Genomic DNA, 26,272 nt, shown 5'->3' with positions numbered 1-26,272 from the left:
CTTTGGATAGTAAAACCCATTTTTTTTTTCTGCCAGTAAATCCCTTATACAGCCCACTTCCTGTTTTCTTTTTTATTTATTTTTAATAATTAGTAGTATTTAATAATGTTGATAACATTATTATTAAACAATATTATTATTATTATTATTATTATTAACATTATTATTAAATAATATTATTAACATTATTATTAAATAATAATATTATTATTATTTAATAATATTATTTAATAATATTATTTAATAATAATGTTAATAATATTATTGTTTAATAATAATGTTAATAATAATACTATTGTTTAATAATAATGTTAATAATAATATTATTATTTAATAATAATCTTAATAATAATATTATTGTTTAATAATGTTAATAATAATAATATTATTGTTTAATAATAATGTTAATAATATTATTGTTTAATGTTAATAATATTATTGTTTAATAATAATAATGTTAATAATATTATTGTTTAATAATAATGTTAATAATAATAATATTATTATTTAATAATGTTAATAATAATAATAATATTATTATTAATAATAATATTTAATAATAATAATGTTAATAATAATAATATTATTGTTTAATAATAATGATAATAATTTTATTATTATTTGTCATTATCTTAACAAAAATAACGAAAAAATAAAACAGGAAGTGGGCTGTATAAGGGATTTACTGTCAGAAAAAAAATGGTTTTACTATCCAAAGTTAAAACAACAAGGGCTTCAGCCCGCTGTCTGCTGAAAACTGGTCACAGAAAAGCAGAACGAACGTCACTCCTGTGGTCCATAGGGGGAGTACAGCCAATCGAGCGTTCTGTACTTCTCCCTTTAAGCTTTATGAATATGTGGAAGGGGTGGGGGTCTGCCTCCGAGTGGAAATGGGATTGAGGTTTTTAAGACTGCACATTGTTCTCTGTCACTATCGCTCCGTTCTCCTTTGTTGTGCCTTGTGGAGTTTTATCTCACTTTGCTGTCTGTGTGTTTTTCAGGTGTAAAGGATGGAGCCTTCACAGTGTTACAGGTGGTGGAGTCTCTGGGGTAAGTCGATCGTTTTTATTCTCTTTATAGTGTCCGATCTCGTTTTATATCTGCTGACAGGCTTGCAGAAAAGAGTTCTTCTACTATACTCCTTGCAAATCAAAATGTGTGAGTGCGCTACAGTTCAGCAATTTGCACTAAATAAACAAAATGCAAACAGTAATAAAGTAAAAATCCAGTGATTGCGATTTCCTGTGTGCCAGAACTTTTCATATCGAACAAATCAAACTATTCCTTCAATGTCTATAATTCATAAACAAAGCATCCAGTGCAATGTTTTGTGATGTATAACAAAGTGCATCTGAATAAAGTGTCCATGTAGACCAGGGGGAAGGCAACCTCCCGTGTAGACCAGGGGAAGGCAACCTCCCGTGTAGACCAGGGGGAAGGCAACCTCCCGTGTAGACCAGGGGGAAGGCAACCTCCCGTGTAGACCAGGGGGAAGGCAACCTCCCGTGTAGACCAGGGGGAAGGCAACCTCCCGTGTAGACCAGGGGGAAGGCAACCTCCCGTGTAGACCAGGGGGAAGGCAACCTCCCGTGTAGACCAGGGGGAAGGCAACCTCCCGTGTAGACCAGGGGGAAGGCAACCTCCCGTGTAGACCAGGGGGAAGGCAACCTCCCGTGTAGACCAGGGGGAAGGCAACCTCCCGTGTAGACCAGGGGGAAGGCAACCTCCCGTGTAGACCAGGGGGAAGGCAACCTCCCGTGTAGACCAGGGGGAAGGCAACCTCCCGTGTAGACCAGGGGGAAGGCAACCTCCCGTGTAGACCAGGGGGAAGGCAACCTCCCGTGTAGACCAGGGGGAAGGCAACCTCCCGTGTAGACCAGGGGGAAGGCAACCTCCCGTGTAGACCAGGGGGAAGGCAACCTCCCGTGTAGACCAGGGGGAAGGCAACCTCCCGTGTAGACCAGGGGGAAGGCAACCTCCCGTGTAGACCAGGGGGAAGGCAACCTCCCGTGTAGACCAGGGGGAAGGCAACCTCCCGTGTAGACCAGGGGGAAGGCAACCTCCCGTGTAGACCAGGGGGAAGGCAACCTCCCGTGTAGACCAGGGGGAAGGCAACCTCCCGTGTAGACCAGGGGGAAGGCAACCTCCCGTGTAGACCAGGGGGAAGGCAACCTCCCGTGTAGACCAGGGGGAAGGCAACCTCCCGTGTAGACCAGGGGGAAGGCAACCTCCCGTGTAGACCAGGGGGAAGGCAACCTCCCGTGTAGACCAGGGGGAAGGCAACCTCCCGTGTAGACCAGGGGGAAGGCAACCTCCCGTGTAGACCAGGGGGAAGGCAGCCTCCCGTGTAGACCAGGGGGAAGGCAGCCTCCCGTGTAGACCAGGGGGAAGGCAGCCTCCCGTGTAGACCAGGGGGAAGGCAGCCTCCCGTGTAGACCAGGGGGAAGGCAGCCTCCCGTGTAGACCAGGGGGAAGGCAGCCTCCCGTGTAGACCAGGGGGAAGGCAACCTCGGCCCTCCCAGCTGTAGTGAAACTACAAATCCCATCATGGCCTCTGCCTCTCGGAGTTATGTCTGTGATTGTCGGGGTCTTGCAATGTCTCCTGGGATTTGTAGTTTCACCACAGCTGGGTGGGCCAAGGTTGCCTACTCCTGGTCTACAAGTCCCAGGAGACATTGTAAGACCCTGACAATCACAGACATGACTCCGAGAGGCAGAGGCCATGATGGGATTTGTAGTGTCGCCACAGCTGGAGGGCCGAGGTTGCCTTCCCCCTGATGTAGATCGTCCTTCCGTTTTGTGATCTTCACCACACCCGATGTCCACCATCTGTTGCACAAATCGCTCACCAGACACGTATTCCAACAGGCTTTACTCTATAAGTAACCACCAAGTCCTTTCCAGACTTCACAGGGTTAATCTGCTAAAACAAATCTATAATGTTTGGGGGTTCTAAGTTCATTTTCTAGCAAAAAAAATGCAGATTTTTTTTTTTTTTTTTTTACTTGTCATCCAAAAAGTGCCAGAAAAAGGCCTGGCCTTCAAGTGGTTGTAAACCCTCCATATCCCCAGTGAAGTGACTGGCCTAGGAGATACAGAGATGAAACAAATCCTCCTTCGTGAGTTTGTACCTGTTTATCTGCAGTCTTTTCTTCTCTATAGCCATTCAAAGTCCAAAATTGTATACAGCTTGTCTGAGCTTTCAGAAAGCAGGTCCACTGCTCCTCTTTGTCCACCCATGTATCACTCCACCAACGTGCCAGGTCCTTCTTCCACTGGTCCACCCATGTCCCACTCCACCAACGTGCCAGGTCCCTCTTCCACTGCCCCTCCTGGTCCACCCATGTACCACTCCACCAACGTACCAGGTCCCTCTTCCACTGTCCCTCCTGGTCCACCCATGTACCACTCCACCAACGTGCCAGGTCCCTCTTTCACTGGTCCACCCATGTACCACTCCACCAACGTACCAGGTCCCTCTTCCACTGCCCCTCCTGGTCCACCCATGTACCACTCCACCAATGTGCCAGGCCTCTCTTCCACTGCCCCTCCTGGTCCACCCATGTACTACTCCACCAACGTGCCAGGTCCCTCTTTCACTGGTCCACCCATGTACCACTCCACCAACGTACCAGGTCCCTCTTCCACTGCCCCTCCTGGTCCACCCATGTACCACTCCACCAATGTGCCAGGCCTCTCTTCCACTGCCCCTCCTGGTCCACCCATGTACTACTCCACCAACGTGCCAGGTCCCTCTTTCACTGGTCCACCCATGTACCACTCCACCAACGTGCCAGGTCCCTCTTCCACTGTCCCTCCTGGTCCACCCATGTACCACTCCACCAACGTGCCAGGCCTCTCTTCCACTGCCCCTCCTGGTCCACCCATGTACCACTCCACCAACGTGCCAGATCCCTCTTCCACTGCCCCTGCTGGTCCACCAAAGTGTGTTCTTTTTTTTCAAATGACATTTAATTATTATTTTTTTTTAAATTGCGTTTTGGTGTAAATATAAGATCGGAGGTCTTTTTTTATTTTTTATTTTACCCCAGATCTCATATTTAAGAGGTCCTGTCATGCTTTTTTTTTTTCTAATACAAGGGATGTTTACATTCCTTGTAAAGGGAATAAAAGTGATCCAATTTTTTTTTTTTTTTTGTAAAACAGCAGTGTAAAAATAAATAAGCTTGCGCTCCAGAAGCGAACGCATACGTGAGCAGCGCCCACATATGAAAACGGTGTTAAAACCACACATGTGAGGTATCGCCACCACAGTGAGAGCGATAATTCTAGCCCTAGACCTCCTCTGTAACTCAAAAAATGCAACCAGTAGTTTTTTTATTTTTTATTTATGGAGATTTTTAAGGGTAAAAGTTTGTCGCCATTCCATGGCGCAATTTTTTATTCTCTAGGGTGTTAGAGAAAAAAAATAAAAAATACCACCAACACCAAACCTCAGAAAGAGGCACGGTCCTTAAAGTGGGGTTCCCATTTAAAAAAAATAAAATAAATAATGAAGTCAGCAGCTACAAATACTGCAGCTGCTGACTTTTAATAATCGGACACTTACCTGTCCCGGGGTTCAGCGTCCTCCCGTCCTCCCTCACCCTCCGCTCAGCGGCGCCGGCATTTTATCTGTGGACGCCCAGCTGTGGTTTCACAGCCGGGAACCCACTGCGCATGCGCGAGCCGTGCCGCGCAATGTCACTGGCCGTGCAATCATCTGGGACCGGTCACGTGTCCCAGATGATTGACAAGAGGGAGGGGGGTGAGGCGTTCTCCCTTCCTGCGCCGAGGGAAGTGAGCTCAGGAGCCCAGGCGCTGAAGGAGGCAGACTATGAGGGACCCCCTAGCAACAGGCATTTAGAGGTGAGTAAAAAAAAAAAAAATTTTTTTCTCCAAATGTGTTTTTTTTTTTTTTTTGGGGGGGGGGGGGTGGAACTCCACTTTAAGTGGTTAACATTGGTGGCTAAGGAAATTCTTGGTCAGCTTGGCATGGCGCAGGTCCATTAACATTTAACATTGGCGTCTATGGGTCAGCTTGGCATGGCAAGCTGACCAAGATTGCAATGCATTGCACATGTGCTTGATTGGCAGGTGCATGTATGGAATCCACAAAGGACGCTGTGGTGTCAGATGCCCACACTGAAGATGCGCAAATAGAAAACTGGGCATAGTTTACAGCATACATTTGTTACAGTGCACGAGGCATGAGTATTCTAGGGGGATTTTTATCTTGAGTCATATTTCGGCCGGAACTCCGCTTTAAGTTTATTTTATTTTTTTGTGTTTTTTTTTTTACTTTGATGCTTTCAATGCAGTAAGGTTAAAAAAAAAACATTCTGTGCTGCAGGATCTCCCCCCCCCTTCTACTTACCTGAGCTTCATCTCATTCTAGCGTTGTGCGCAAGACCAGCACCGGCTCTGTCCGCCCCCTCCTTCCTCACAGCTTGGGTTGATAGCCAATGGCTCCCACTGTTGTCAATCCAATCCTGTGGCAGCGGGCAAGCCGCACTGTCTGTGTCTATAGGTGCAGACATTGCAGCTCAGGATTGAAGCCTGCACAAGTGTCCCCATAGAAAATGTATTTTTGCGGGGGGGGGGTGGGGGGCACTCGCCAAAGAGGAGGAGCCAGGATCGCTGGCGGGGGACTCCATAAGAGGAGGATCGGGGCAGCTCTTTGTAAAACCATTGCACAGAGCATACAAGTATAACATGTTTCTTATTTTAATAAAAAACAAAAAAAACACAGAAGCTTTAATATCGCTTTGATTTCTTTTTGTAGAACGTGTTTGGCAAACCCGGAGCCCAGAAGCCGGGGGAGAGGCGTGCAGCTTTTGTCCCAAGTCCTCCTCCAGTGTTACTTCCGACTGACAGAGAAAGAAGGTAAGAAAAAAGGAGGTTTATTAACTCATCGCGGCACTCCTCTGCGTCTCGCACATTCCAAGGCCTCCATCGCGGCCGTTTTCACGCGCTCTAATTTGCCGTCGTGTCGGAACAGATGTTGGGATTGATTTAAAAGACGTTCCGTTTCCCTGTAATTGTCTGTTTATGGGGAACTTCCAGCTGTTTTGCAGTCACTGCTGGTACAAATGTGGTCGATCGCACGCTGACATCGGTGCAGTAACAAGCAGAGCACCGAGCAAGCACTACTAATATAAGACGCCAATCAAATAAGAGCTGAATATGAAAGGGATGAAACGCTGCAATTGCTCCTCGTTACTTCAAAACAACATTGAATGTGGATGTCAGTCTTAAAGAGGAAGTAAACCCTGATGAGTTTACTTCCTCTTTCATTCCCTGCAAAGGCAAAGCATAATGGGCTACTATACATCGCATCGCATAGTAGTCCATTATGTGTCACTTACCTGACACAGGAGCCAGCGAAGTCACCGCTGTCCCCTGTAGTCTGGCACATCCATCTTCTCGGTGGGGTCTCGCAGCTCCGCCGCGATGACGTCACTCCCGCGCATGCGCACGGGAGCCGCCACTCGCGGCATCTCCGTCGTTGACGGCATGCGCCGTAGACAGCGGTGCCTGTCTTCGGGCAAATATCTCCTAAACCGTGTAGGTTTAGGAGATATTTCTTGGACCTACAGGTAAGCCTTAATCTAGGGTTACCTGTAGGTCAAAGTGGGTTGTAAGGGTTTACAACCACTTTAAAGTGATACTAAACACACACACACACACACACACTGTGTAATGCACATTCTCCCTATTTCTGTATGTGGATGACGGCGCTGTAATTATTAAAACTAAAAAAAAAAAAAAACTCACTAAGTACCCTTTTCCTAATTGATATCCAGATGTCACATGACCCGGCTCTCTCCCAGCCTGTCTGCAGGGAAACATAAGCAGGAGGGGCTTCTAGTCCTCTGCTGCTGGTCACATGTTCATTAAAGCGGAGTTCCACCCAAAAACGGAACTTCCGTTTTAAGTACTGGTGAGTCCCTGACATGCCACATTTGGCATGTCATTTTTTTAGGGGGGAGGGGGACCCAGTTTTTACAGGCACCCACCTCCTACTTCCTCCCCTGGCGCCGGAAGGAAGATCACCTCCCCACCCCTCCCTCCCTGCAATATTCTGGGACACATCACAGGTCCCAGAAGATTGCCTGGCCATTCACAGAATGCAGCCGGGTGCCCACAGTTAGAATGCCGGTGCCGCGGAGAGGAGCAGGGGGCGAGGAGCGAGGCTTCGTACTCCCGCATCGCTGGACCATGGAACAGGTGAATGTCTGACTATTTAAGATCAGCAGCTACGCTTTTTGTAGCAGCTGACTTTTTTAAATGGGTGGAACTTCGCTTTAACCAGAATCTTTCTATTTTTCTATCGACATTTTTGTTGTTGAAACTAACGTTGGATATTTTGTGTTCTGTGCAGTGGAGGTGCTCATTGTCTTCTATGAAAACAGACTGAAGGATCATCATCTCATCACTCCGCATGTCCTGCAAGGACTAAAGGCGCTGGTAAGCCTCTTCCTGCCTCTCTCAGCCGCTGAGCTGACACTGAGAGTAATTCATTTTATGTATTTGGTATGTATATAGAAGCACTCTGGCCAGTGGCCTATCATCCATGGGTGCAGTGTGGGTCAGGGAAAGACCAGCCATGATGGGTGCAGAGTGGGTCAGGGAAAGACCAGCCATGATGGGTGCAGTGTGTGTCAGGGAAAGTTCAGCCATGATGGGTGCAGAGTGGGTCAGGGAAAGTTCAGCCATGATGGGTGCAGAGTGGGTCAGGGAAAGTTCAGCCATGATGGGTGCAGAGTGGGTCAGGGAAAGTTCAGCCATGATGGGTGCAGAGTGGGTCAGGGAAAGTTCAGCCGTGGGTGCAGTGTGTGTCAGGGAAAGACCAGCCATGATGGGTGCAGAGTGGGTCAGGGAAAGTTCAGCCATGATGGGTGCAGAGTGGGTCAGGGAAAGTTCAGCCGTGGGTGCAGAGTGGGTCAGGGAAAGTTCAGCCGTGGGTGCAGAGTGGGTCAGGGAAAGTTCAGCCGTGGGTGCAGAGTGGGTCAGGGAAAGTTCAGCCGTGGGTGCAGAGTGGGTCAGGGAAAGTTCAGCCGTGGGTGCAGAGTGGGTCAGGGAAAGTTCAGCCGTGGGTGCAGAGTGGGTCAGGGAAAGTTCAGCCGTGGGTGCAGAGTGGGTCAGGGAAAGTTCAGCCGTGGGTGCAGAGTGGGTCAGGGAAAGTTCAGCCGTGGGTGCAGAGTGGGTCAGGGAAAGTTCAGCCGTGGGTGCAGAGTGGGTCAGGGAAAGTTCAGCCGTGGGTGCAGAGTGGGTCAGGGAAAGTTCAGCCGTGGGTGCAGAGTGGGTCAGGGAAAGTTCAGCCGTGGGTGCAGAGTGGGTCAGGGAAAGTTCAGCCGTGGGTGCAGAGTGGGTCAGGGAAAGTTCAGCCGTGGGTGCAGAGTGGGTCAGGGAAAGTTCAGCCGTGGGTGCAGAGTGGGTCAGGGAAAGTTCAGCCGTGGGTGCAGAGTGGGTCAGGGAAAGTTCAGCCGTGGGTGCAGTGTGTGTCAGGGAAAGTTCAGCCATGATGGGTGCAGAGTGGGTCAGGGAAAGGTCAGGCGTGGGCGCAGAGGGGGTCAGGCGTGGGCGCAGAGGGGGTCAGGCGTGGGCGCAGAGGGGGTCAGGCGTGGGCGCAGAGGGGGTCAGGCGTGGGCGCAGAGGGGGTCAGGCGTGGGCGCAGAGGGGGTCAGGGAAAGGTCAGGCGTGGGCGCAGAGGGGGTCAGGGAAAGGTCAGGCGTGGGCGCAGAGTGGGTCAGGGAAAGGTCAGGCGTGGGCGCAGAGTGGGTCAGGCAAAGGTCAGGCGTGGGCGCAGAGTGGGTCAGGGAAAGGTCAGGCGTGGGCGCAGAGTGGGTCAGGGAAAGGTCAGGCGTGGGCGCAGAGTGGGTCAGGGAAAGGTCAGGCGTGGGCGCAGAGTGGGTCAGGGAAAGGTCAGGCGTGGGCGCAGAGTGGGTCAGGGAAAGGTCAGGCGTGGGCGCAGAGTGGGTCAGGGAAAGGTCAGGCGTGGGCGCAGAGTGGGTCAGGGAAAGGTCAGGCGTGGGCGCAGAGTGGGTCAGGGAAAGGTCAGGCGTGGGCGCAGAGTGGGTCAGGGAAAGGTCAGGCGTGGGCGCAGAGTGGGTCAGGGAAAGGTCAGGCGTGGGCGCAGAGTGGGTCAGGGAAAGGTCAGGCGTGGGCGCAGAGTGGGTCAGGGAAAGGTCAGGCGTGGGCGCAGAGTGGGTCAGGGAAAGGTCAGGCGTGGGCGCAGAGTGGGTCAGGGAAAGGTCAGGCGTGGGCGCAGAGTGGGTCAGGGAAAGGTCAGGCGTGGGCGCAGAGTGGGTCAGGGAAAGGTCAGGCGTGGGCGCAGAGTGGGTCAGGGAAAGGTCAGGCGTGGGCGCAGAGTGGGTCAGGGAAAGGTCAGGCGTGGGCGCAGAGTGGGTCAGGGAAAGTTCAGCCGTGGGCGCAGAGTGGGTCAGGGAAAGTTCAGCCGTGGGCGCAGAGTGGGTCAGGGAAAGTTCAGCCGTGGGCGCAGAGTGGGTCAGGGAAAGTTCAGCCGTGGGCGCAGAGTGGGTCAGGGAAAGTTCAGCCGTGGGCGCAGAGTGGGTCAGGGAAAGTTCAGCCGTGGGCGCAGAGTGGGTCAGGGAAAGTTCAGCCGTGGGCGCAGAGTGGGTCAGGGAAAGTTCAGCCGTGGGCGCAGAGTGGGTCAGGGAAAGTTCAGCCGTGGGCGCAGAGTGGGTCAGGGAAAGTTCAGCCGTGGGCGCAGAGTGGGTCAGGGAAAGTTCAGCCGTGGGTGCAGAGTGGGTCAGGGAAAGTTCAGCCGTGGGTGCAGAGTGGGTCAGGGAAAGTTCAGCCGTGGGTGCAGAGTGGGTCAGGGAAAGTTCAGCCGTGGGTGCAGAGTGGGTCAGGGAAAGTTCAGCCGTGGGTGCAGAGTGGGTCAGGGAAAGTTCAGCCGTGGGTGCAGAGTGGGTCAGGGAAAGTTCAGCCGTGGGTGCAGAGTGGGTCAGGGAAAGTTCAGCCGTGGGTGCAGAGTGGGTCAGGGAAAGTTCAGCCGTGGGTGCAGTGTGTGTCAGGGAAAGTTCAGCCGTGGGTGCAGTGTGTGTCAGGGAAAGTTCAGCCATGATGGGTGCAGAGTGGGTCAGGGAAAGGTCAGGCGTGGGCGCAGAGGGGGTCAGGCGTGGGCGCAGAGGGGGTCAGGCGTGGGCGCAGAGGGGGTCAGGCGTGGGCGCAGAGGGGGTCAGGGAAAGGTCAGGCGTGGGCGCAGAGGGGGTCAGGGAAAGGTCAGGCGTGGGCGCAGAGTGGGTCAGGGAAAGGTCAGGCGTGGGCGCAGAGTGGGTCAGGCAAAGGTCAGGCGTGGGCGCAGAGTGGGTCAGGCAAAGGTCAGGCGTGGGCGCAGAGTGGGTCAGGGAAAGGTCAGGCGTGGGCGCAGAGTGGGTCAGGGAAAGGTCAGGCGTGGGCGCAGAGTGGGTCAGGGAAAGGTCAGGCGTGGGCGCAGAGTGGGTCAGGGAAAGGTCAGGCGTGGGCGCAGAGTGGGTCAGGGAAAGGTCAGGCGTGGGCGCAGAGTGGGTCAGGGAAAGGTCAGGCGTGGGCGCAGAGTGGGTCAGGGAAAGGTCAGGCGTGGGCGCAGAGTGGGTCAGGGAAAGGTCAGGCGTGGGCGCAGAGTGGGTCAGGGAAAGGTCAGGCGTGGGCGCAGAGTGGGTCAGGGAAAGGTCAGGCGTGGGCGCAGAGTGGGTCAGGGAAAGGTCAGGCGTGGGCGCAGAGTGGGTCAGGGAAAGGTCAGGCGTGGGCGCAGAGTGGGTCAGGGAAAGGTCAGCCATGATGGGTGCAGTGTGGGTCAGGGAAAGGTCAGCCATGATGGGTGCAGTGTGGGTCAGGGAAAGGTTATTCATGGGTGCAGAGTGGGTCAGGGAAAGGTTATTCATGGGTGCAGAGTGGGTCAGGGAAAGGTTATTCATGGGTGCAGAGTGGGTCAGGGAAAGGTTATTCATGGGTGCAGAGTGGGTCAGGGAAAGGTTATTCATGGGTGCAGAGTGGGTCAGGGAAAGGTTATTCATGGGTGCAGTGTGGGTCAGGGAAAGGTCAGGCGTGGGCGCAGTGTGGGTCAGGGAAAGGTCAGCCATGATGGGTGCAGTGTGGGTCAGGGAAAGGTTATTCATGGGTGCAGTGTGGGTCAGGGAAAGGTTATTCATGGGTGCAGTGTGGGTCAGGGAAAGGTCAGCCATGGGCGCAGTGTGGGTCAGGGAAAGGTCAGCCATGATGGGTGCAGTGTGGGTCAGGGAAAGGTCAGCCATGATGGGTGCAGTGTGGGTCAGGGAAAGGTCAGCCATGATGGGTGCAGTGTGGGTCAGGGAAAGGTCAGCCATGATGGGTGCAGTGTGGGTCAGGGAAAGGTTATTCATGGGTGCAGTGTGGGTCAGGAAAAGGTTATTCATGGGTGCAGTGTGGGTCAGGGAAAGACCAGCCCTGATGGGTGCAGTGTTGGTCAAGGTGTGCAAGGTGTTCACTGCACATAGGCATTGGGGGGGGGGGAAGACACTTTGCTCTGACCCACACTGCACCCATGGATGATCTTTCCCTGGTTGTTACCTGGTGAAATTTGACAGTCGGGGGTGATCGGTGGGGCAGTTACAAGCACCGATCTCCTGTATGGCTTTCAATGAACCACTTGTCGTCTCTCTCCTGCGGCTTTCAGCTGTTTCATTGAAAGCCTTATGGGGAGATCTGTGCTTGTAGCTGCCCCGACCACCACACCAATAACCCCCGACTGCCCATCAGATTGCCATTGCTCTCTGGGCCCCCCTGTGTGCTCCTCTGCCCAATCCCCCTGCAGCACTGCCGATTTCACTCCTCTCCTGCCGGATACTGCGGGGGATGTGTCAGGATGGAGAGCGGAGGAAGGGGCCGGTGAACGTGTCATTTACCGGCTTTTTCCTTTTCTAAGTGAGTCGGTGATCACGGACTGTCTATTTGTAACTGAAGCATTATAAACTGTATTTACTATGCTTCAGTTTATGAATGGGGAGGAGCCTCTTTCTCCTGTTCATTCATCTTCAGTGCAGCTGAGGCTACAGAGGAAGAGACTGGGGAATCTGTGTCAAAGGGGAGATATCGGGGGGTCTGTTTAGACCCCTATTATCTCACCAACGCCCCCCAACAGGGCTGATAAAGATTGTAAAAAATATTAACATTAATTAAACTGTAAAATATAATAAAATAATAAAATTATAAATAAAATTACTGACACCAGCACCATCCACGGCCTAATGACCCCGTCCACTGCCCCCCCTTTCGCCCAGAAGCACTGTGGGGAAAAAAATAATAAAAAATTGCAAAAATGAATAGAAAATAAAATAATAAAAACAAACAAAAAACCTGACACCATCCGGCACATACTACCCACCACCATACACTCCGCACCCCTCTCCTACACATACTACCCACCACCATACACTCCGCACCCCTCTCCTGCACATACTACCCACCACCATACACTCCACACCCCTCTCCTACACATACTACCCACCACCATACACTCCGCACCCCTCTCCTGCACATACTACCCACCACCATACACTCCACACCCCTCTCCTACACATACTACCCACCACCATACACTCCGCACCCCTCTCCTACACATACTACCCACCACCATACACTCCACACCCCTCTCCTACACATACTACCCACCACCATACACTCCGCACCCCTCTCCTACACATACTACCCACCACCATACACTCCGCACCCCTCTCCTACACATACTACCCACCACCATACACTCCACACCCCTCTCCTACACATACTACCCACCACCATACACTCCACACCCCTCTCCTACACATACTACCCACCACCATACACTCCACACCCCTCTCCTACACATACTACCCACCACCATACACTCCACACCCCTCTCCTACACATACTACCCCCCCACCACCATACACTCCGCACCCCTCTCCTACACATACTACCCACCACCATACACTCCACACCCCTCTCCTACACATACTACCCCCCCACCACCATACACTCCACACCCCTCTCCTACACATACTACCCACCACCATACACTCCGCACCCCTCTCCTACACATACTACCCACCACCATACACTCCACACCCCTCTCCTACACATACTACCCACCACCATACACTCCGCACCCCTCTCCTACACATACTACCCACCACCATACACTCCGCACCCCTCTCCTACACATACTACCCCACCACCATACACTCCACACCCCTCTCCTACACATACTACCCCCCCACCATACACTCCGCACCCCTCTCCTACACATACTACCCACCACCATACACTCCACACCCCTCTCCTACACATACTACCCACCACCATACACTGTGCACCCCTCTCCTACACATACTACCCCCCCACCATACACTGTGCACCCCTATCCTACACATACTACCCCCCCACCATACACTCTGCACCCCTCTCCTACACATACTACCCCCACCACCATACACTCCGCACCCCTCTCCTACACATACTACCCCCACCACCATACACTCCGCACCCCTCTCCTACACATACTACCCCCACCACCATACACTCCGCACCCCTCTCCTACACATACTACCCACCACCATACACTCCGCACCCCTCTCCTACACATACTACCCCACCACCATACACTCCGCACCCCTCTCCTACACATACTACCCCCCCACCATACACTCCGCACCCCTCTCCTACACATGCTACCCACCACCATACACTCCACACCCCTCTCCTACACATACTACCCACCACCATACACTCCACACCCCTCTCCTACACATACTACCCACCACCATACACTGTGCACCCCTCTCCTACACATACTACCCCCCCACCATACACTGTGCACCCCTATCCTACACATACTACCCCCCCACCATACACTCTGCACCCCTCTCCTACACATACTACCCCCACCACCATACACTCCGCACCCCTCTCCTACACATACTACCCCCACCACCATACACTCCGCACCCCTCTCCTACACATACTACCCCCACCACCATACACTCTGCACCCCTATCCTACACATACTACCCACCACCATACACTCCGCACCCCTCTCCTGCACATACTACCCCTCCACCATACACTCCGCACCCCTCTCCTACACATACTACCCACCACCATACACTCCGCACCCCTCTCCTGCGCATACTACCCCCCCACCACCATACACTCCGCACCCCTCTCCTGCGCATACTACCCCCCCACCACCATACACTCCGCACCCCTCTCCTGCGCATACTACCCCCCCACCACCATACACTCCGCACCCCTCTCCTGCGCATACTACCCCCCCACCACCATACACTCCGCACCCCTCTCCTGCGCATACTACCCCCCCACCACCATACACTCCGCACCCCTCTCCTGCGCATACTACCCCCCCCACCACCATACACTCCGCACCCCTCTCCTGCGCATACTACCCCCCCCACCACCATACACTCCGCACCCCTCTCCTGCGCATACTACCACCCCACCACCATACACTCCGCACCCCTCTCCTGCGCATACTACCCCCCCCCCCACCACCATACACTCTGCACCCCTCTCCTGCGCATACTACCCCCCCCCCCACCACCATACACTCTGCACCCCTCTCCTGCGCATACTACCCCCCCCCCACCACCATACACTCCGCACCCCTCTCCTGCACATACTACCCCCCCCCACCATACACTCCGCACCCCTCTCCTGCACATACTACCCCCCCCCCCCCCACCATACACTCCACACTATACATTCTCTATTTAACATTACATTTGAAAGCCATCTATTTAACCACACCCCTTTAAGCCACGCCCAATATTTAGTGCAATTTTTAAATCACGCCCAACGTTCGCTAAGCGTTTTTTTTGCCAATGCCTGGTGCTCACTTTTGACCTTGCACACTGCCCACTCCAGGGTGACTGCAGGAGGGGGCGGAGACCAGATCAGTCATCCTGCACAAGGGGGAGAGAGCAGAGCTGTGGGAGGGGCCTAGCAGGCTCCAGCCACTACAGAAAACTACAGGAGGGGGTGGAGACAAGAGCAGACACTGCACAAGGGGAGAGAGAGAGAGCGCAGAGCTGTGGGTGGGGCCTAGCAGGCTCCACCCATTACAGAAAACACAAGGGGGTGGAGCTAAGACCAGTCCCCCTGCACAAGGGGAGAGAGAGGGCAGCAGTGAGCGGTCTTTATTACAGGAAGTCTCTCACTGGATCACTGCACAGATCTGGGAGAAATAAACAGAGCACACCGGGATTCCAGAATACATATGATGAATGAATTTGTTGATTCCGGAGTTTAGGTTTAATTTAATACATTTTTGTTTTAACCCCCTTGGCGCAGAAAGGCCGCATATTTGAATGAATTGCGGTCAATACATCAGTGCAGCGAGCACGCGCTCCCGGAACAGTTACCAGCGCCTAACCGAAAGCTCCTGTTTCGGGATCACTTGACCACCAATCACGGCGGTCACATGATCTTAAACCCCGCCCTGCCTCCTGACATCCTAAACCTCTTAAAGGGCCAGGAGGCTCTGGTGTGAAGAGGTTAACTACTTGTACATTCAACCCCCCACAATGTACTATGGACGGGCATACAGGCATAGTGATGTACTAGTACGTCGCTGCCAGTTTCCTGGATTAGGGCCCCCCGCTTACCCCTGCTGTGATTGTACACATCAGGAGTCTCTCAACAGGTCCCGGCCAATGATTCATGGCCAGGACCTGCTGATCGGCTGTGTCCAATCGCAGCCCAGAATTCTGTATAAAGGCAATGATCTCTTGTTTCTTCTCTCTGCAAAGCAGGGATAAGAAGCAAACAGATTATTGGTAAAAAAAAATAAAAAATCAGCACACAGTTAACCCTTTGCTGCTCCCCCTAGATGTTAATTCCTTCCCAGCCAGTGTCATTAGTACAGTGACAGTGTATAGCAGGGATATGCAATTGGCGGACCTCTAGCTGTTTCAAAACTACAAGTCCCATCATGCCTCTGGGTGTCATGCTTGTGGCTGTCAGTCTTGCTATGCCTCATGGGACTTGTAGTTCTGCAACAGCTGGAGGTCCACTGATCATTGTATTAGTGTCGCTGGTGGTGTCAGTTCTCCCCCCATCCCCCCCCCCCCCCATCCCCCAGCATCAGTTGGTGTCAAATTGTTCACCGCACTATCACAGTCCCATTATAAGTCGCTGATCACCGCCATTTATAGTATAAAAAACGAATTGTAGAATATATCCCATAGTTTGTACACACTATCATTTTAACACAAAACCAATCAACATAAACTTATTGGAATTTTTTTTTTTTTTTTTTTTACCAAAGACATGTAGCAGAATACATTTGGGAGACAATGTATGAAGAAGTTTGATTTTATTTGATAGCAGAAAGTAAAATTTTAATAAAAAAACAAAAAAACAAAAAAAAAAAACTTGGTCTTTTTTTTCATTTTTTGTAATAAAACCCAGTGGTATTTAGATACCACAAAAAGAAAGCTCCATTTGTGTGGAAAAAAAAAAAGCTGTGTATGGGGTGCTCAACCTGCGGCCCTCCAGCTCTTGCCGAACTACAAGTCCCATGAGGCATCGCAAAGCTGGTGGTTACAAGCATGACTCCCAAAGGCAGAGGCGTGATGGGAATTGTAGTTTAGCAACACCTGGAGGGTCCCACAGATTGAGCACCTATGGATAGTGTTGCATGACCGCGCAATTACCAGTTAACCACTTGCAGACCGGACCATTTTGCTGGTCAAAGACCAGACCACTTTTTGCGATTCGGCACTGCGTCGCTTTAACTGACAATTGCGCGGTCGTGCGACGTGACTCCCAAACAAAATTGATGTCCTTTTTTTTCCCCACAAATAGAGCTTTCTTTTGGTGGTATTTGATCACCTCCTGTGGTTTTTATTTTTTGCGCTATAAACAAAAATAGAGCGACAATTTTGAAAAAAACACATTATTTTTTACTTTTTGTTATAATAAATATCCCCCAGAAATATATAAAAAAACATTTTTTCCCTCAGTTTAGGCCGATACGTATTCTTCTACATATTTTTGGTAAAAAAAATCGCAATAAGCAATTATTGATTGGTTTGCGCAAAAGTTATAGCGTTAACAAGATAGGGATAGTTTTATAGCATTTTTATTAATAATTTTTTTTTTTTTTTTTTTACTAGTAATGGCGGCGATCAGCGATTTTTATTGTGACTGCGACATTGCGGCGGACACATCGGACATTTTTGACACATTTTTGGGACCATTGTCATTTATACAGTAATCACTGCTATATAAATGCACTGATTCCTGTGTAAATGACACTGGCAGTGAAAGGGTTAACCAGTGGGTGGCAGTGTAGGGGTTAAGTGTTCCTAGGGGTGTGTTACTAACTGTGGGGGGGGTTGGGCTTTCATTTAGTGAACACTGATCTCTGCTCCAATCACATGGAGCAGAGATCAGCGTCACTAGTTGCTAGGCAGAATGGAGAAATGCTGTTTACTCTGCATTTCCTCCATTCGGCCGCTCCGTGAGACGATCGCGGGGATGCCCGTGGCGATCGAGTCCGCGGGTCCTGTGACCGGACTCACGGGGGTCCCGACCAGCGCGGGAGCGCGCCGCCGGCGGCGCGCTCCCGATGGCAGGGCGGCATTGAATATTGGACGTACCTGTACGCCAATATGCCTGCCCGTGCCATTCGTCGTGCGCTGGTCGGGAAGTGGTTAAAGTAGCGCAGTGCTGAATAGCAAAAAAAAAATTCCCTGGTCATGAAGGAGGAGGGGGGGTTAAATCTTCCGGAGCGGAGGTGATTTATGTGTAGCGGTCAGTATCGATTACATTGTGTACATCAGGGGTGCCCAACCTTTTGAAGAGCGAGGGCCACTTAAGCGACTTGGTAACCGGTCGCAGGGGCCAACAATGAGCAGAACAGGCGGATGACAGGTCCATGCAGAGAGGACACGGACACAGCCCACTCTACTCTATGGGTCCATCGATCGTTTTGGAGGTAGGTAGTTGTAAAAGGACACAAATCTGTTTATATCTGCTGTTTCATAGAGGTGAATGGAGGGTTCGATTTGAGTCGGACCGATTGTGTGAAAGGGTCCTTTCACACTAATGCAGCGCAGTGCACCTGCGTCTTTCCTGCGGGTTACCTACACTGTGCCATAGACTTCTATTATATCCTGCAGGTGTGGTGCACTTAATGAAAGCTCACCAAACCCGCAGGTAATAACAGAAGTCTGTGCCTCAGTGCAGGTAATAACAGAAGTCTGTGCCTCAGTGCAGGTAATAACAGAAGTCTGTGCCTCAGTGCAGGTAACAACAGAAGTCTGTGCCTCAGTGCAGGTAACAACAGAAGTCTGTGCCTCAGTGCAGGTAACAACAGAAGTCTGTGCCTCAGTGCAGGTAATAACAGAAGTCTGTGCCTCAGTGCAGGTAACAACAGAAGTCTGTGCCTCAGTGCAGGTAACAACAGAAGTCTGTGCCTCAGTGCAGGTAACAACAGAAGTCTGTGCCTCAGTGCAGGTAACAACAGAAGTCTGTGCCTCAGTGCAGGTAACAACAGAAGTCTGTGCCTCAGTGCAGGTAACAACAGAAGTCTGTGCCTCAGTGCAGGTAACAACAGAAGTCTGTGCCTCAGTGCAGGTAACAACAGAAGTCTGTGCCTCAGTGCAGGTAACAACAGAAGTCTGTGCCTCAGTGCAGGTAACAACAGAAGTCTGTGCCTCAGTGCAGGTAACAACAGAAGTCTGTGCCTCAGTGCAGGTAACAACAGAAGTCTGTGCCTCAGTGCAGGTAACAACAGAAGTCTGTGCCTCAGTGCAGGTAACAACAGAAGTCTGTGCCTCAGTGCAGGTAACAACAGAAGTCTGTGCCTCAGTGCAGGTAACAACAGAAGTCTGTGCCTCAGTGCAGGTAACAACAGAAGTCTGTGCCTCAGTGCAGGTAACAACAGAAGTCTGTGCCTCAGTGCAGGTAACAACAGAAGTCTGTGCCTCAGTGCAGGTAACAACAGAAGTCTGTGCCTCAGTGCAGGTAACAACAGAAGTCTGTGCCTCAGTGCAGGTAACCTAAAGGTGCACTACACCTGTGGATCAGTATGAAAGCAGCCCGGTAACCACTGCGCAGATATTCCCATATATACATTGCAATTTTAGTAATAAACTGACCTTTAACCACTTGGCGCCCAAGCTACGTCATATGACGTCGTGGGCTTTGTGGTGTAATATCTGAATGATGCCTGAGTCCACAGACATCATTCAGATATTGGCATTTTCAGCCGGCGATTCCCTGCACCATAAGAATGATCATAGCGGCTATTTCGCCGCTTGATCGTTCTTACGGGCGGCGGGAGGGGACGCCCCTCCCTCTGCTGCTTGTACCGACTCACTGCTTCCATCGGTGAGTCGGTCACAGGATCCGTCGGCCCCCGGATGATACCATAGAGATTTCCACGCGGACCAGATGGCCCCCCGGAGTCTCTATGATTGTTCGGAGGCTGGGCGCGATGTTATGACTTCACGCCCGGCCTCTGCATTCAAATTAACGGCGCCGATTTGGCTGAGAAGCCAGGATCGTTTTTTTTTTTTTTTTTTTTTTTTTTTAATTTTAGGGTTCCCAGCCTAGAGGTGAGATGTGGGGTCTTATTGACCCCCATATGTCACTGTAAATAGGTCCGATCGTGCCATATTCCTATTACAAGGGATGTTTACATTCCGTGTAATAGGAATAAAAGTAATCAAATTTTTTTTTTTTTTAAAGTGTTAAACTAAAAAAAATAAAATAAAATTAACAATAATAAAAAAAAAAAAATGTAAAGCGTCCCTGTCCCCGTAAGCTTGTACGCAGAAGCGAACGCATACGCAAGTCCCGCCCACATATAAAAACGGTGTTCAAACCACTCATGTGAGGTATCGCCGCGAACGTTAGAGCGAGAGCAATAATTCTAGCCCCAGACCTCCTCTGTAACCCAAAACGTGTAACCAGTAAAAAAATATTTTTAAGCGTCGCCTATGGGGATTTTTAAATACCAACGTTTGGCGCCATTCCACGAACGCGTTCAATTTTGAAGCGTGACATGTTGGGTATCTATTTACTCTGTGTATCTTCCTCTTTCACATTATGCAAAAAAATTGGGCGAACTTTACTGTTTTTTTTTTTAGCATTTTTCTGAAAAAAAATGTGTTAGAAAAATTGCTGTGCAAATACCGTGCGAGATAAAAAGTTGCAACGACCGCCATTGTATTCTCTAGGGTCTTTGCTAAAAAAAAAAAAAAAAAAAAAAAAAAAAAAAAACTTATATAATGTTCGGGGGTTCTATGTCATTTTCTAGCAAAAAAATTATGAATTTTACATGTAGGAGAGAAATGTCAGAATTGGCCTGGATGCGAAGTGGTTAATTTCCCATTCAGGTATCGCCTGGTGTTGCTATTCCAGGCAGAGTGCTTTGGTATCACTCCGTCTGTGGCAGGAGATGGCGCTGTACAGAAAGCATTGGCTTATACAGCTCTTCTCCACAGCTGCTTGCTTTGCCGGCTTCATTAACCACTTCCCGACCGCCGCACGACGATGTACGTCGACAGAATGACACGGGCAGGCATAAGGGCGTACATGTACGTTCCTGCCTTCCCGCGGGTCGGGGGCCCGATCGGGCCCCGCCCGGTGCCTGCGGCGGTCGGTATTCGTTCGGGAGCGATCCCGGACGAGGGGGCAGCCATTCATTCATGGCCACCCCCTCGCGATCGCTCCCGACGAATAGAAATCCTTCGTGACATCACTTCCTCTCCTGTAATGTAAACACAGGAGAGGAAGTGATGTAATCTCTCCTCCGTGTCGGTATTTTTCGTTCCGACACCGAGGAGAGAGGATCGGTGAGTTGCACCAACACGTCACTACACAGTAGAACATGCCAGGCACACTCACACTCCCCCGATCACCCCCCCAATTACCCCTGCCCCCCCTGTCACAGTGACACCAATGTCATTTTTTTTTTTTTTTTTGCATTGGTGTCATTTGTGACTGTAATAACTGTTAGGGCAGTTAGGGTTAGCCCCCTTTAGTTCTAAGGTACCCCCCTAACCCCCCCAATAAAGGTTTAACCCCGTGATCACCCCCCGTCGCCAGTGTCACTAAGGCTGGGTTCACATTGCAGCGGTTTATGAGAACGGATGTGATTCGCACCGCACTGCAGTGCAAATCACATCCGATCTCTGTGCGATTCGAGTTCAGCCATACAGATAGTATGGCTGAATTCGCGTCGCACCCGCCGCAAACTCGCACGGGACCCTTTTTTTGGTCCGCAGCAGAATCGGATCGCATGGGTGTTCACACCATGCGATTAAAGTTTGCAGATCGCACTGCGATATGCGAACTGATCTGGGGGTGTCATTAACATTTCACTGACACTCCCAGCAGTTCGCATAGGGCAGTGTGAACTGCCGCCGGGAGGCATGCGATGCGGGAACCCGCCGCGGATTTGTGGCGTTCCCGCATCGCTCCAGTGTGAACCCAGCCTAATAAGCGATCGTTTTTCTGATCACTGTATTAGTGTCACAGGTGACGCTAGTTAGGCAGGTAGGTATTTAGGTTCGCCGCAGCTTTTTATAGCGCCAGGGACCCCCATATACTACCGCATACAGCCCCCTGATTGCCCCCTAGTTAACCCTTTCACCAGTGATCACCATATAACTGTTACAGGTGACGCTGGTTGGTTAGTTATTTTTTTATAGTTTCAGGGCACCCGCCATTTATTACCTAGTCTCACTAGTGTACCCCTAAATTTAGGGGTGTCTACTTTCCAAAATGGGGTCATTTGGGGGGGGTTTGTGCCATCTTGGCATTTTATGGCCTTCAAAACTGTAACGCCCTTAGAAAGCCTGAAGGCGGTGCTTGGTTTTCGGGGCCCCGTACGCGGCTAGGCTCCCAAAAAGTCCCATATATGTGGTATCCCCATACTCGGGGGAGAAGCAGCAGAATTTATTTTGGGGTGTCATTTCACATATGCCCATAGCATGCATGAGCAATATATCATTTAGTGACAACTTTGTGTAAAAAAAAAAAAATTTTTTTTTGTCATTCAATCGCTTGAGGCAAAAAAATAAAATATTCAATGGGCTCAACATGCCACTTATCAATTTCCTTAGGGGGTCTACTTTCCAAAATGGGGTCATTTGGGGGGGTTTTGTACTGCCCTGCCATTTTAGCACCTCAAGAAATGAGATAGGCAGTCGTAAACTAAAAGCTGTGTAAATTCCAGAAAACGTACCTTAGTTTGTAGATGTGACAACTTTTGCGCAAACCAATAAATATACAATTATTGACTTTTTTTTTACCAAAGACATGTGGCTGAATACATTTTGGCCTAAATGTATGACTAAAATTGAGTTTATTGGATTTTTCTAATAACAAAAAGTAGAAAATATCATTTTTTTTCAAAATTTGCGGTCTTTTTCCATTTATATCGCAAAAAATAAAAATCGCAGAGGCAATCAAATACCATCAAAAGAAAGCTCTATTTGTGGGAAGAAAAGGACGCAAATTTTGTTTGGGTACAACATTGCATGACCGCGCAATTACCAGTTAAAGCAGCGCAGTGCCAAATTGTAAAAAGACCTCTGGTCATTTACCAGCAAAATGGTCCGGTCTGAAAGTGGTTAAAGGAGGAGGGCCGTTTAAAAAAAAAAAAAATTAAAAGTCAGCAGCTGCAAACACTGCAGCTACTGACTTAATAAACACACTTACCTGTCCAGGGCGCCCGCGATGTCGGCCGCCCGAGGCCGACCCGTCCCTCGGCTCTCGGGTCCCAGCGCCGCCATTCCTTCTAAGGGAAACAGGCAGTGGAGCCTTACGGCTTCACTGCCCGTTTCCTACTGCGCATGCGCGAGTCGCGCATCGCTTTGTGAATGGGACGCGCTGTGTTCTGGAACACACAGTTCCCAGAACACAGCGCGACCCATTACCCAGAAGACAACGCGACGAGGAGAAAAGAAAGAACATCTCCGCGGAGTAGGAAGAGGAAGATTAGGATTATGTGCCTAGCAACAGGCATTTCTATTAAGTAAAAAAAAAATTTTTTATATTTTATTTTTTTTCAGGGTGGCCCTCCACTTTAACAACACAGATGCTCTGGGATGGTGGGTCTGCAACCCATGATCTGGGTTTGCCGATCTGCCATCCCACAGAAGGTCGCGGGCCACATGCAGCCCCCCGGGCCACTGGTTGGGCACCCCTGGTGTACATGAAAGTAATACATATATATATATATATATATATATTGTGAAAAAAAAAAAACATATATAAAGCAATATGACTTCAGTAAGGTGGTCTCCCGGGGTGGGATCTTCTGCTCGGTGTCCCATCTTCTATAGGCTGGAGGTTTTATAATGAATTCAATTAGGAAGAGATTTTATTCTCCGTGATGATATGATGATTTTCTATTGTGTTGCAGAGTATGTCTGAGGTCTTCCCTCTGGGTCTGGCAGTGTCTGTACTGAAGTCCATATTCCAGGAGGTCCACGTTCAGGTAACATTATCTACATTCTTTTCTACCATATACATACATGTGAAGGTCTCACCTTTATGTAATAAATTCCGCAATATGTGCCACCTGTTCCCTTTTTGATAGTTTTATAACCACTTGAAGACCAGGCCTTTTCTGGAACTTTTTGTTGAGAAGTTTTTTGATAGAAAATGACTTGGGAACCCCCCCCCCCCCCCCCCAATATTTTATATACATAATTTACGTTATTTTTAGCAGAGACCCTAGAAAATAAAACTGCCATCTTTCTGATATTTTATGTCGCACAGTATTAGCGCAGCGAAGGCATTTTAATTTTATTTATATTTTTTTTTTTTTTAACACGGTTTTAATTTATTTTTTTTATCAATTTTATTGCTGTCATAAGGAATGTAAACATCCCTGTGACAGCAATGGGCACATGTCCGGTACTTTTTTTATAGAGGGATCCGGGTCTATAAGGCTCACCAGTGCCCATGGGTGCAAGTCTCTCCAGGGCCCAGCCGTGAAGAAGAAAAGTTACTTATTTGCTGCAAAATTTCATAACCGAAACGAAGAAATATGTAAAGTTTCAGTCCTACTTTATTTTTTAATTTATTTATTTTTTTGTTTTGCAAGCAAAAAAAAAAAACAGCAGTGATTTAACCACTACAGATCCGCGCTATTGCCAAATGACGGCATTAGCGCGGACCTACATTTCCGGGACTACGTCTATTGACGTCGTCCCGGATACGAGCGGCCTGCGCGCCCCCTGAGGGGCGCGCACGGCGCGCTCTGTGATCGGCGAGTCCGTGAGACTCGCCTGATCACCGATCCGTGCAAGGGGTCGATCCCGACCCCTTATCACGTGATCAGCTGTCAGCCAATGACAGCTGATCATGTGATAAAACGGAGCCGGTAATCGGCTATTATTCCTCCTCGCGCTGACAGCGCGAGGAGAGAAAAAAAAAGCCGATCACCGGCGGCCGTGATCGGGACATCAGTCCCGATCACGGCCAGCAATACAGCTGACCACCTGCCCCCTGCCAGTGCCCACCTGCCCACCGCCGTGCCATCCTGAATAAAAGTAAGTGCCCCCCATCAGTGCCCATAGTGCCCACAGTGCCACCTACAGTGCCACCCACAGTGCCATCCAGCAGTGCCACCAACAGTGCCACCCACAGTGCCCACAATCTGCCTCAAAGGTGCTGCGACCCAGTGCCGCCCATCAGTGCCCAGCAGTGCCGCCCATCAGTGCCCAGCAGTGCCGCCCATCAGTGCCCAGCAGTGCCACCTATCAGTGCCCATCAGTCCCATCTATCAGTGGTACCTATCAGTGCCCATCCATGCCATCTTATCTGTGCCCATCTTTGCCCATCAGTGCCGCCTTATCTGTGCCCATCGGTGCCGCCTTATCTGTGCCTATTAGTGCCGCCTTAACTATGCCTATCAGTGCCCACCAGTGCAGCCTATCAGTGCCCACCAATGCAGCCCATCAGTGCCCACCAATGCAGCCCATCAGTGCCCACCAATGCAGCCATCAGTGCCGCCTAATCAGCGCACTTCAATGAAGGAGAAAAATGACCCGTTTGCAAAATTTTATAACAAACTATTAAAACATGATTTATTTTTTTTTATTTTTTTGCATCTTTTTTTGTTTGTTTAGCAAAAAATAAAACTCCGAGCTGTAACTAAATACCACCAAAAGAAAGCTCTATTTGTGGGAAAAAAATGATAAAAATTTCATTTGGGTACAGTGTTGTATGACCGCGTAATTGTCACTCAAAGTGCATCAGCGCTGAAAGCTGAAAATTGGTCTGGGACTGAGGGGGGTTTAAGTGCCCAGTAAGCAAGTGGTTAAATATCACCAAAAGAAAGCTCTATTTGTGTGAACAAAATGATAAAAAATGTCATATGGGTACAGTGTTGCACAACCGTGCAATTGTCATTCAAAGTGTGACAGCGCTGAAAGCTGAAAATTGGCCTAGGTAGGATGGGGTAAAAGTGCCCGGTGGTATTGAAGGAGTTAAATATTTATTCATAGTCATTGTTATTTAGATTTGCCTTTCAATGAAGAAACATTTTTTTTTTCCCCAAATTTTGTATTTTCTAGCACATAAAGAAAAAAAACATTTTTGTATTTCATAACGCACATTTTTTTTTTTTAGTTTTTATACTAATCTCCAACATGTTTGTGTTTCCTCGCAGTCTTTAATGCAGTTGGATCGCCATACCGTCTATTTGATCATCACCAATTTTATGAAAAGCAGAGAGGAAGGTATGAAATCTTTTGTTTGTGATATGGATACTTTTAACCACCCGGGGCCCGCGCTATAGCTGAAAGACGGCTACAGCGTGGCGCTCAGTTGCCGGGAGGGCGTCCCTGGATGTCCTCCTGTTTGCATGTTTACATTCCCCCTGCGCACCGCAGTGGGCGTGCATCAGGGGAAATCTGTGTTGGCCCTGTCCCTTGGACACAGCCAATCGCAGATCGTGCTAAATGGCCAATCACAGTGGCCATTTAGCACTCGATTGGAGTGTCCAATGCGAGAGGATCTCATATGTAAACATGAGATCACCTCTCATTGCCGGCTCTCTGTGCCACCTGTCCCCAGTGCCTCGCGTCTGTGCCACCTGTCCCCAGTGCCTCGCGTCTGTGCCACCTGTCCCCAGTGCCTCGCGTCTGTGCCACCTGTCCCCAGTGCCTCGCGTCTGTGCCACCTGTCCCCAGTGTCACGTGCCATCAGTGCCACATATCAGTGTCGCGTGTAATTGTCTTGGTGCTCCAGGGCCTTCAAA

At 49.9% G+C, this 26,272-nt stretch overlaps 1 protein-coding gene across 1 annotated transcript in view; it reads left to right on the top strand.

Moving 5' to 3' along the window:
- Window positions 1–1,001: 1,001 nt before the first annotated feature.
- The window catches only part of MMS19 (MMS19 cytosolic iron-sulfur assembly component), a gene marked incomplete at its 3' end in the record, with an annotated part of 96,655 nt that continues 71,384 nt past the window's right edge, over window positions 1,002–26,272 (top strand). The window contains 5 exon segments of the mRNA XM_077455703.1: window positions 1,002–1,050; window positions 5,786–5,886; window positions 7,385–7,470; window positions 23,426–23,500; window positions 25,682–25,751. Coding sequence (XP_077311829.1) covers window positions 23,429–23,500; window positions 25,682–25,751 — 142 coding nt within the window.

The sequence above is a fragment of the Lithobates pipiens genome, unplaced genomic scaffold (assembly GCF_037356315.1).
Source record: "Lithobates pipiens isolate NorthernLeopardFrog02 unplaced genomic scaffold, aLitPip1_a1.2 Scaffold_25, whole genome shotgun sequence".
Taxonomy (NCBI): Eukaryota; Metazoa; Chordata; class Amphibia; order Anura; family Ranidae; genus Lithobates; species Lithobates pipiens.
Note: the sequence above shows the minus strand (reverse complement) of the source record. Positions and strands in the feature narration are given on the sequence as shown.